The sequence below is a fragment of the Barbatula barbatula genome, assembly GCF_947034865.1.
Source record: "Barbatula barbatula genome assembly, chromosome: 10".
NCBI lineage: Eukaryota > Metazoa > Chordata > Actinopteri > Cypriniformes > Nemacheilidae > Barbatula > Barbatula barbatula.
Window position 1 is genome coordinate 12,351,480 of NC_136773.1, and position 11,748 is coordinate 12,363,227.

General features: G+C 39.5%; 1 protein-coding gene across 1 annotated transcript in view; it reads left to right on the forward strand.

Moving 5' to 3' along the window:
* Nucleotides 1-9,234, forward strand: part of lgals4 (galectin 4) — a 32,360-nt gene extending 23,126 nt beyond the window's left edge. The window contains exons 77-99 of the mRNA XM_079465949.1: nucleotides 15-213; nucleotides 308-421; nucleotides 549-626; nucleotides 850-938; nucleotides 1,169-1,367; nucleotides 1,458-1,571; nucleotides 1,697-1,798; nucleotides 2,029-2,117; nucleotides 2,324-2,522; nucleotides 2,617-2,730; nucleotides 2,858-2,935; nucleotides 3,158-3,246; nucleotides 3,477-3,675; nucleotides 3,766-3,879; nucleotides 3,999-4,094; nucleotides 4,290-4,378; nucleotides 4,574-4,772; nucleotides 4,854-4,967; nucleotides 5,099-5,203; nucleotides 5,387-5,475; nucleotides 7,868-8,066; nucleotides 8,227-8,340; nucleotides 8,463-9,234. Of these exons, the coding sequence (XP_079322075.1) occupies nucleotides 15-213; nucleotides 308-421; nucleotides 549-626; nucleotides 850-938; nucleotides 1,169-1,367; nucleotides 1,458-1,571; nucleotides 1,697-1,798; nucleotides 2,029-2,117; nucleotides 2,324-2,522; nucleotides 2,617-2,730; nucleotides 2,858-2,935; nucleotides 3,158-3,246; nucleotides 3,477-3,675; nucleotides 3,766-3,879; nucleotides 3,999-4,094; nucleotides 4,290-4,378; nucleotides 4,574-4,772; nucleotides 4,854-4,967; nucleotides 5,099-5,203; nucleotides 5,387-5,475; nucleotides 7,868-8,066; nucleotides 8,227-8,340; nucleotides 8,463-8,651 (2,971 nt within the window). The 3' untranslated portion in view covers nucleotides 8,652-9,234. The remainder of the gene's footprint in view (nucleotides 1-14; nucleotides 214-307; nucleotides 422-548; nucleotides 627-849; nucleotides 939-1,168; nucleotides 1,368-1,457; nucleotides 1,572-1,696; nucleotides 1,799-2,028; nucleotides 2,118-2,323; nucleotides 2,523-2,616; nucleotides 2,731-2,857; nucleotides 2,936-3,157; nucleotides 3,247-3,476; nucleotides 3,676-3,765; nucleotides 3,880-3,998; nucleotides 4,095-4,289; nucleotides 4,379-4,573; nucleotides 4,773-4,853; nucleotides 4,968-5,098; nucleotides 5,204-5,386; nucleotides 5,476-7,867; nucleotides 8,067-8,226; nucleotides 8,341-8,462) is intronic.
* Nucleotides 9,235-11,748: the final 2,514 nt, after the last annotated feature.

Below are 11,748 nucleotides of genomic sequence, written 5' to 3' on the forward strand. Positions count from 1 at the left end.
CAACTTCCACGCAGGTTTTTTATAAACTTCAAGACAGGGCAGTCTGACAAGGATGATATTGCTTTCCACCTCAACCCCCGACACAACTCAATTGTGGCCATGAACAGTTGCGGAAGTGGAGGATGGTGCGCTGAGGAATTTGGGCCTGACAACCCCTTCAAAGCGGGAGAAGCTTTTGAGATGTTTATTGTCATCAAACCTCAAGGGTACCAGGTACAGTACATGCTTCGTGAAACCAAAAGCGCGAGATGCCATAATCGCAGCAAAAAGTTGTCTTCACATCGTCCCGTTCCTTTTGATCCATCAGGTACACGTGAATGGCAAGGAGTACTACCTGTTTAATCATCGCATACCGCTGGAAAAAGTTTCAGCGTTACAAATTGGAGGAGATCTTGTCGTCAAACTTCTTGGCTTCATACAGGTAAGTCAAAAAGCTCTTTAGAAGTTATACTTATTCTGTACTGAAAATAATTTCGTCTTGTAAGTCAATGAAAATAATGTGGAGAGTAAAGATCATTCTAAATAAACAAATTTTCCCCTCTGATTAGAACTGGAAGAGGATGAGCTATTTGCGATGGGGCCTTTCCACCATCCAGTCAGAGTTCTCACATCCAGTCCAGAATCCTGTGAGTGACAGAACCTTTACTGTAACTTCTCAGTGTACATTAACGTGCAAGTACTTAAAGAAACAGTTGCAAATGAAAACAGTGTTTCAACACAAAAAGCAAATATCGCACCAAAATGTCAGAAATGCGATGCCTAACGAGAGGTTTTACTTCAATAAATACAAACATACCACAGGGTCTTGGTTAATACATGACTGATGCCTATTTTTTGTGCCGGCTGCAGTCCCTTCCCTATGTAAGGCCGATTCATGAGAGGCTGAAAGCAGGACTGGCCTTGTACTTTCAGGGAGTTGCTGGTGCTACAGGTGACGGGTAAGCAATACTTTCCGTAGCTTCATATCTGCAATCATATCAACAGTGTATGTTCTCCTGGAATGTCGTCTAGGAAACAATGTATCCATCAGTATGTGCTAAGCATTAAACCATTTGTGATCTGAAGTGAGGTAAGATGTAAGAATGCATTGTGGGAGTCAAAAGAGTAAAAACAACAGCCTGCTGTCATTTGGATTCAGATGCTTTGACCTGCCTCAACTTTCTTTCAGGTTTTCGATAAATTTCAAGACCGGGCAGTCTGACAAGGATGACCATGCTTTCCACTTCAATCCCCGATACAACTCGAATGTGGTCATGAACAGTTGCAGTAACGGAGAATGGGCGGCTGAGGAATTTGGTCCGGACAATCCCTTCAAAATTGGAGAAGCCTTTGACATGTTTATTGTCATCCAACCTGAAGGATATCAGGTATGTTTTTCATGAAACCAAACCCTCAAGATGCCCCAAACACAGCTAAGATGTAGTCTCCACACCGACCCCTTGCTTTCCATTCATCAGGTATACGTGAACGGCAATGAACACTACCTCTTCAAGCACCGGATACCACTGGAAAAAGTGTCTGCAATAACAATTGACGGACATGTGACTCTAAACCTGATTGCCTTTATACAAGTATGTCAAATGTCTTCGACAGTTCTGCTAATACTCAAACTTGAACGATACTGTATGAGAAGCCGATGGAAATCATGTGTCGAAAAAAGATCTTTGTATGTACATTATCTCGTCTTTCTCATTAGAAGTGGAGCACATCTTTATTTGCTAAGCAAGTAAAGATGGGCATCTTGAGCTGGACGCCTTCCACCATACATTCGCAGCTCTCACTTCCTGTCCAAACTCCTGTGAGTAAAAGATCCTTTCTAGTGACTGCTTAATTTGCAATCTAGAGGAAGCATTAAATAAAACAGCGATGGATGAAAACTGTGTTTTTACCAAACAGTAAATTTTGTAATGCAGTTGCAAATCTGGGATGCCTCAGGAAATTCCAAATGCTCCATGTCATTGTGTTCAAATTCCACTGCAAGGTCCTTGTTAAGATAGGTCTGATGCCTTTTTATTGTGCTTACTACAGGCCCTTCCTTATGTGGGTCCGATTTCCGGGGGACTGAAAGCAGGAGTGGCCTTGTACTTGCAGGGAGTTGTTGGTAGTAAAGGTCCCGGGTACGTAACATATTTAGCGAAACTTATGTCATAGTAACTCATCAGAGTAAGATTATTTTCATCAATACACAGCGAATATTAAACCATTTATGATTGGAAGTGCAGTACTTTTAGCCTGTAGGAATGCATGATTTAACCTGAAGAATTGAAAGAAGTTTGCCGGCATTTGCATTCAGTTGCTTTGACACTCATCAACTTCCACGCAGGTTTTTTATAAACTTCAAGACAGGGCAGTCTGACAAGGATGATATTGCTTTCCACCTCAACCCCCGACACAACTCAATTGTGGCCATGAACAGTTGCGGAAGTGGAGGATGGTGCGCTGAGGAATTTGGGCCTGACAACCCCTTCAAAGCGGGAGAAGCTTTTGAGATGTTTATTGTCATCAAACCTCAAGGGTACCAGGTACAGTACATGCTTCGTGAAACCAAAAGCGCGAGATGCCATAATCGCAGCAAAAAGTTGTCTTCACATCGTCCCGTTCCTTTTGATCCATCAGGTACACGTGAATGGCAAGGAGTACTACCTGTTTAATCATCGCATACCGCTGGAAAAAGTTTCAGCGTTACAAATTGGAGGAGATCTTGTCGTCAAACTTCTTGGCTTCATACAGGTAAGTCAAAAAGCTCTTTAGAAGTTATACTTATTCTGTAGTGAAAATAATTTCGTCTTGTAAGTCAATGAAAATAATGTGGAGAGTAAAGATCATTCTAAATAAACAAATTTTCCCCTCTGATTAGAACTGGAAGAGGATGAGCTTTTTGCGATGGGGCCTTTCCACCATCCAGTCAGAGTTCTCACATCCAGTCCAGAATCCTGTGAGTGACAGAACCTTTACTGTAACTTCTCAGTGTACATTAACGTGCAAGTACTTAAAGAAACAGTTGCAAATGAAAACAGTGTTTCAACACAAAAAGCAAATATCGCACCAAAATGTCAGAAATGCGATGCCTAACGAGAGGTTTTACTTCAATAAATACAAACATACCACAGGGTCTTGGTTAATACATGACTGATGCCTATTTTTGTGCCGGCTGCAGTCCCTTCCCTATGTAAGGCCGATTCATGAGGGGCTGAAAGCAGGACTGGCCTTGTACTTTCAGGGAGTTGCTGGTGCTACAGGTGACGGGTAAGCAATACTTTCCGTAGCTTCATATCTGCAATCATATCCACAGTGTATGTTCTCCTGGAATGTCGTCTAGGAAACAATGTATCCATCAGTATGTGCTAAGCATTAAACCATTTGTGATCTGAAGTGAGGTAAGATGTAAGAATGCATTGTGCGAGTCAAAAGAGTAAAAACAACAGCCTGCTGTCATTTGGATTCAGATGCTTTGACCTGCCTCAACTTTCTTTCAGGTTTTCGATAAATTTCAAGACCGGGCAGTCTGACAAGGATGACCATGCTTTCCACTTCAATCCCCGATACAACTCGAATGTGGTCATGAACAGTTGCAGTAACGGAGAATGGGCGGCTGAGGAATTCGGTCCGGACAATCCCTTCAAAATTGGAGAAGCCTTTGACATGTTTATTGTCATCAAACCTGAAGGATATCAGGTATGTTTTTCATGAAACCAAACCCTCAAGATGCCCCAAACACAGCTAAGATGTAGTCTTCACACCGACCCCTTGCTTTCCATTCATCAGGTATACGTGAACGGCAATGAACACTACCTCTTCAAGCACCGGATACCACTGGAAAAAGTGTCTGCAATAACAATTGACGGACATGTCACTCTAAACCTGATTGCCTTTATACAAGTATGTCAAATGTCTTCGACAGTTCTGCCAAATCTCAAACTTGAACGATACTGCAGCCGATGGCAATCATGTGGTGAATAAAGATCTTTGTATGTATTTTATCTTGTCTTCCTTTTTAGAAGTGGAGCACATCTTCATTTGCTACTCAACTGAGCAGCTTCCTGCTTCGGTCTTCCACGACAAAGTCGCAACTCTCCTTTCCTGTCCAAAATCCTGTGAGTGAAAGATTCAGTTATTGTTCAATGCAAAGGAAACATTTTATTAAAAATATAGTATTTTTGTATACTGTAGAGCCATAATTGTGATGACATTGGAAATTTCAGATATTCCATTTCAGTGAGTTCAAAACAAGGTTGCTGCATGGTTCTGGTTAAGATATGTCTGATGCCTTTTTATTTTGCTTACTACAGGCCCTTCCTTATGTGGGTCCGATTTCCGGGGGATTGAAAGCAGGAGTGGCCTTGTACTTGCAGGGAGTTGTTGGTAGTAAAGGTCCCGGGTAAGTAATACAAGTCATACAGAACACTATAATGGATACACTATCAATACACATTGAATTTTAAACTTCTGATTTCAAGAAATATGGTTTGTTTTACATATTCAAATGTAGAAGGTTTATGCTGTAGGAACTTATCATTAAACATGAAAGGTCTTTTACAATAAATTGCTTTGACACATCTCAACTTCCACAAAGGTTTTCAATTACCTTCAAGACAGGGCAGTCTGACAAGGATGACACTGCTTTTCATTTCAATGCCCGATACAACTCGAATGTGGTCATGAACAGTTGCAGAAATGCAGAATGGGGGGCTGAGGAATTTGCTTCTGACAACCCCTTCAAAATGGGAGAAGCATTTGCGATGTGTATTGTCATCAAAACTGAAGGATATCAGGTATGTGCTTTGACACACAAAACATTTATAAGATAGACACAATGTTGTATTCATATAGACCCTTTGGCTTTGATTTATCAGGTATATGTGAACAGCAACATGATTTACCTTTTCAAGCACCGTATACCACTGGAGAAAATATCAGTGTTGAATATTGCGGGAGATGTTGTCATGAATTTTTGTGACTTAATTCAAGTAAGTCATTTTTCACATTTTCACACAGTCACGGTAATATAAACTCTGAAAAATATTTTCTAAGTGAAACATAGCTTTCTTAATACTTTCTTAAGACCTTTCTTAATACACCCTTTCTTTTACCTCATCAGGACTGGAGCACATCCTCACTGGGCAGGAAATTTTTGAGTCTGGGAAGCTCGCAGTTTGAACTTATCAGTTTCCAGTCAGACCTCTTACTTCCAGTCCAAAATCCAGTGAGTGACTTATAATCTGCAGTTACCTCTCAGTGCACACTAAATGCAAGTAATTACTTGATGCCTGAAAACGGTTTAATCAACAGTTTGTAAAAATGTAAACATTACTATTTGTTTTAAATCGTGCCACAACATTCCGGTAGACATGATGGGACTGATGCCATTTTGTTGCTTTTACTACAGAAAATTCCCTACATTGGCCCAATTTCTGGGGGAGTGAAACCAGGCATGTCCTTCTTCATGCAGGGTGTTGTTGCTAGTAATGCCAAGCGGTAAGTACAGACCCAAAAGCACCATGGATGAATCAGAAGTTAATGTTCAATTAAACAATTGTAGAAACAGTGTGTCATGTTTAGTCTTAAACGGTTGTTTGCATCCTAAATAGTGCATTTACCACAAGGAAAAAAAACAACAACAATTAGCACAGATTATCGACACTATACCAAGATTTTTATAGCACATGCTGGTGTATACTGTATATTGTATTATCAGATCTGAGAGAGACGCATTGCTGGATAATGAATTGTTACCAGTTGCAAAGTAGGATTTCAATGAAATAATTATTGTTTAGTCATAAGAACTGTCAGTCCATATCTCTCTGACATGGGGATCCTTTGGAAGGCTGTGCAAAGAGGCATGTTTTCCTCAACCAGGAACAGGACAACGTTCGTGGGACATTGCAATCTCACTGGTATTACAAGCTTTTGGTGAATGTAAACAAGTCTTGCTTCTGATCCACTCGCTCCTCAGACTGAACATTTTTGGGCGGAGCTAACGATGCAATGATGTAAAAGTAGTAGGCGTTGTTATCTTTCTGTAGGCAGATCTAAGTAAAACGTATCTCCTGAGTGACATCCCTTATCCAGCCAATGATCGTATAAATGCATATGTTTTTAATGAGGAAGGTATTTCGAGATATGAAACTCCCTTGAATATTATAAATGATACCAATATCTGTTATATGTCAAAAGATCAAGGGAAATAGTATCATTCAGGCCATATCCCCAGATATGTAGAGTGTACCTGAAAACCATACTTGAGTAAAAGTATACATACCTTGCAGTGAAAATGACTCCATTACACGTTACAAGTCACAAATTCCAAAACAACTTGAGTAACAGTCTTAGAGTATCTGATTTTAACAGTACTTGAATATTTTACTCATACTGAATGTAGTCTCAAAGCAGCTCTTGTCCTCAAGACTTAAGAGACATGTCAGTGAAAACAATTTACAGTTGATTCGTGAGCAATTGCATCAAACTGAACAGCCCAAAATTGCCACTAATAATGGTCGACACCATAGCCTATGTCTATTACAAACAATTAAGCTCAGTTGCTCATAAGGAAACCAAAATCCTTCTAAAAGCTCTCTTCAGTAAAACCGATAAATTATTTTTGAACTGGACGTGCTGTTTTTGGCCTTATTGCCGGCTGCAGTCATGACCTCTTCAAACATAAAACACCAGCGATGTCAACTGATAATGCACACGCATTCGCATAAAGAATGTTGATACGTTTCAGTAAGTAAGGGCAAAAATGCAGTGACATTATACATACTTAATTTTCTCTCCTTCTGTCATTGACTGGAGCCTTTAGTCAGGACGTTGTGTCATCAGATGGTTACCCATGATCCTGAAGTGTTTTGACCCCTAACCATAACACGCTCCTGTTGGCGGGTCAGCAGTGGTGGCCAGTCATTTCTCACTTCCTCCTGGATGCAAGCTCAGCTCCTCCCTCCTGCTCCAAATCCAGCAAGAAACCCTCTCTGCTGCCTCCCCCAGTCTTCAATCTGCCTTCTTTCTCTCAGTCCCCCTAAATCCAATATCTGTCATGAGCTTTCAGGCTGATTGGGCTGCAAAACCCCTGCATCCCCCTCGACTGGATACAGCTACTACTTCCCATGCCTTGCCTTCCCATGCATGGTGTTCCAATGATATCTTTGAGTTTGAGATTCCCTTCTGCTAGAGCCAGAGATGCTGACGCCTTCCACTTCCATCTTGATCTGGTTTTGTTCTCACTTCTCTGAAGATCGTGGCCACCCTACACTTTGCTACTTGAAACTCCTCAGAAGAGAAGAGAAAAGTAGTTGTAATTGCTCAGATCTGGTGTACAGCCCATCTCATGTAAAACCTGAAGAGATGCTCAGCCACTTTCAGAGGTGTGAGTTGATCTTACGTTCCACTACTTCCTCTACTGTGAGTGGAATGCCCCATAAATGGCAATATGGCTTTTTCTGTAGAAGAAATAAACTGCTGCACAAAAAGTGAAAAATGTATTGTGTAATTGGATCAGTAAAGAGTACATATACTTATTAAAAAATGTAGTCAAGTAGAGAGTAAAAGTTGCTAATATCTTTAATACTCAGTACAACTACAAAGAACACTCCTACACCCCATCAAGAACCCTGCGTTCAGAAAACGAGCGGCATCTTGTATTGCCTCTCAAAAGGGCAGTAAATCGCTTGCCCGCTCATTCTCCTTCACAACTCCTTTTACATTCTTCCTAACTCGGTCTGGTCAACCACATATGTTATATTGAAAAAAATGCTTTAAGTGAATTCAGAATACAGTATGATTTATAATTGTATCTGCTCAGTTAAAAATACAATTTGTGATAGAAATATTGAATTTAATTTACTAATCTTAATACCATAACTTCATTTAGGTTTGAAATAAACTTCCAGACTGGGTCATCTCAGAACGATGACATTGCTTTCCACTTCAACCCACGATTGAACTTAAAGGTTGCCATGAACACCCGTAAGAAGGGAACTTGGGAAATTGAGGAGCACGGCTCAGTCAGCTGCTTTAAAATGGGAGAAGCTTTTGAGTTGGTCATTTTCTTCACGCCCGATGGCTACAAGGTGTGTTGCATACGAACCCCCATAAATGTACATACCTTTACGAAAAAATGATTGCTAAAAAAAATTTAAATAGTTACACATATTTATTAAGGATTGTTAGTATTTTTCTGAAAAAGTGTACATATGCATTTTTAACTGTCATTTTGGCTTGATGTGGCAGGTGCATGTGAATGGCAAAGAACTCTTCATGTATAAGCACCGCATGCCTTTGGACAAAGTAGCTGGACTTTCTATCAATGGGGATGTCTCTGTTGGCATTTTCGGTTTTATGATGGTGGGTAATACAGACATATGCTAAATGTGTGCATCCACATTTTTTTATAGTTTCCATCACCTCTCTTCTTTGTAGCTCAATCCTCAGGCTTGATTTCATAGCCTTTTTTTGTTGTTTTACAGGGTAAGGAAGGCATCAGGGTTTCTCTTCCCACTGTTCAGCTCACTCATGGGGATATGGGAGGCGCTTGTATTACTTCTATCAGTCATCACCGTGGTCATCACCATGGTCATCACGAAGGTCGTCACCTTGGTCATCACACTAAACAGGATCCTGCTCCTCAGGCCCATAAACACTGTCACAGAAAGTGATCAGTTTTGAAAAAGATGTGAAAACCATGCATGTCTTCATCCTAAAATTCACACATTACGCATGTGAATGGTCTCAGCCATAACATCACAGTTACGTTATGGAAATGACATATAAATCAAATAAAACTTTACCACATAATTTGTATTAATAGTTTTGCTTCACAATACAAAAACTGCCACTATATCCATACATTGTTGATTGTGGAAATCGAAAAATAATTTTGATACTGAAATCTAATGATGTGATAACTGATACGACTTAAGAAAATGAGGGATCTAGCAAACAGTCCTACAGCTGAATCCTGAGATTCACAAAAAAATTATGTTAACAAAGAAAGACGGACAACATATTTCAATCTATCTAAAAAAGAAAATGTTGGTCAAGAAAACGTATTTTCACTAATGGCCACAAGGTGGAACTCTTTCTACAGCTTCTTAAGTGAAATCAGTGAACCCTATTTACTGTATGTCTGAAAGTGAAGTGATGAACTGAATACAGAGAATGTTTTGTAATTACTACACAGTGAACAACTGTCATTGCCAAAATACAAGATGGAAAAAATAAAATACAGAAAATCAAGTCACTAAGAAAAAAGGTCATTCCAGCAGAGCAGAATTGTAGTCAAACACTTTCACAATGAAAGCGACAGAGCACTCAAAAATACAAATTCTGTCATCATATTTGAAAGCATTCTACCAAATATATTTCTCTGTGCTCATCAGAACAAAGAAATTCTTCCAGATTTGGGACAATTGAGGATGAGTAAACGAATACTGAACTTTCATTTTGGGCTGTTCCTTTAAGGACAAAATTAGTTTAAAACATGAAAATCAGTCGTATGAACATTTAACTCCAAATTTGAAGTGTTTGTTTCTGGACTCTCTGTCAGGAGTACATAGCTGAATTTGTAAAATAGTTCCAGTTTTGCATATAATGTTTAATGTAGCCTAAGGGTAATGTGCCACCAATGACAGATTTATTTGTAGTGGAATGTCTCAGGACATATTGAAAACAAATGAAGGATCACAAAAAATAAAACAACGGACACAAATAGTTTCCATGTACATTGTACCTGCAGTATTTTCACCATGCAGAAGAAAATTGGATATTAGGTTTGTCATTTACAATAAGACACAGATAAATACAGATAATGTATATAGAGTAACTATATTATATAGCTATTGTGAAAGATTGCCTATGCATTCAACAAAACCTTATCTGAGTTAACCAGTTCAATTGCTTGACCTTGGTGCCACATTTAAAAAAGCAGGGAGGAAATAAAGCCTTAACAAGATATCCTCACCTATTCAGCACTCTGTTCTCTCTCAGGCTTTGTTTTATGTGATTATAATCATGCACTGTGAGAACTTTGTATCAAAGCTACAGCTAAGAAAGTGGATCATTGGTAATCAGTTTCTTTAAGAAAGCGTTCTGCTGAAAGAGAGATAGCGTGAAGGAAATAAGTATACAGAAAGTGAAACAACACAGTAATATCATTGTGCAGGGTTTAGGTAAAGCACAGCCAAGCCTCTGCTCACTCGACAGTACAGTAGCAACAACTGTGACGTGGGTTTGAAGATGATGTAACTACATTGCAGTAAATTCTGAACCCAGTACAAGACTTATAATTTATCTGTTGTTGGGTTCCTCTGTGTCCCTGCACACTTTTTAACCCCATACATTAGACTAAAGCAGTGTCAGTCCTCCTGCTTGGAGGCTGTGAAATTGTGTTTAATAGTGCAGGCCTGCCCAAGCCATTTCACAGATTAGCCACCTAGGAGCTTGATTTACAGAGCTCTGTGATGCTGAGTATGGTACATGTACCCTGTGAATGTAAATGGGATTCCGGCAACCTGTTGCTTTGCCCTTTTCTTTTACCTTTGTTTTTACATACCATATTAAACAATGTTTTGCCAGCTTTCATGGCTTCAGTTCTGCTCAAACCATAGTTATTCCCATTATTACATCCTTAAGAGCCAATCAATGATTGTGTTTAAGTCTGTTGGGGTGAGTCTCTGCGAAGTGAAACTGTTCACTGTAGGAGTTTTGGGATCAGCCTTTTAGGATTTGTAGATTGTTTTGGTTTTAAACCACAGTGACTCAACGAATGCCACATGCCAGAACAACTAAGGAGCAGGCTTTGGACTGTCGTTGATGCTCAAGGACGCAGTGCATGATTTGTTTACATTTTAAATTTGTATGCATTTGGCTGACACTTTTATCCAAAGCGACTTACATTGCATGGTACTATTTGTGTATGACTATGTGCGATCCCCCGGGATCAAACCCATGACCTAACCACTGAGCCACTAATTTATAGTAAAGAACAAGGACAATAAAGTATTTTCATAATAGTAGTTAAAAATAAAAACGGTTTAAAAACATATTACAAAGTTGAGTCACAGCTGTATGTGTAAAGAAATGTGTAGACCTATATGTGTATAGATCCTTCCTCAGTCTGTTCTTAAATGGTTTCTGTATCCTGGAGTATAAAGCAATATCTTAAAGCAAACACTGGCTGGTCAAAGTGCAAGGTTTGTGACTTGATATATTGTGAAGTCTATGCAGGAGTTTTGATTTGAGTTGAATTGACTCTCCCTCTGTAGTTCTGTGTCCATGTTTGGGTCAGTCTCAACAAGCTGGCCCAATTTTAGTGCTATTTCCTGTCGTTGCCCCCGATCTAAAGACATGTATTCTCTGCATTCCCACAACCAAACATTCTCCCTCTAATTCTTATCACAAACACAATTGTAAAGATGAATGATTAAGTAGCAAAGTCCGACATTAATGTTTGTTGTTGCAAGTTTAAGTAATTCTTTTTTGAGACAGTTTAATAGTAATTTCATCATAATTGCCGAATTGTAAAGTGTGTGTTTGGAGCCAAACTTTACAGATCCAAGAAAACAGTCCCCAAATGGAGTTAGGCGTGCGAATAAGGACTCAAATGCAGGAGGTGAAGTCACAAAAAAGGGTTTATTGATCCAACTGGTTAGAAATCCAGTACACCGTGAGACAGGGCACTCCCGGCTCGAAAACAGCAAACATACAAAAAAACAATAATCCAGAGAAGGCAAGCAAGCGCCAGGTCCGTCTGGT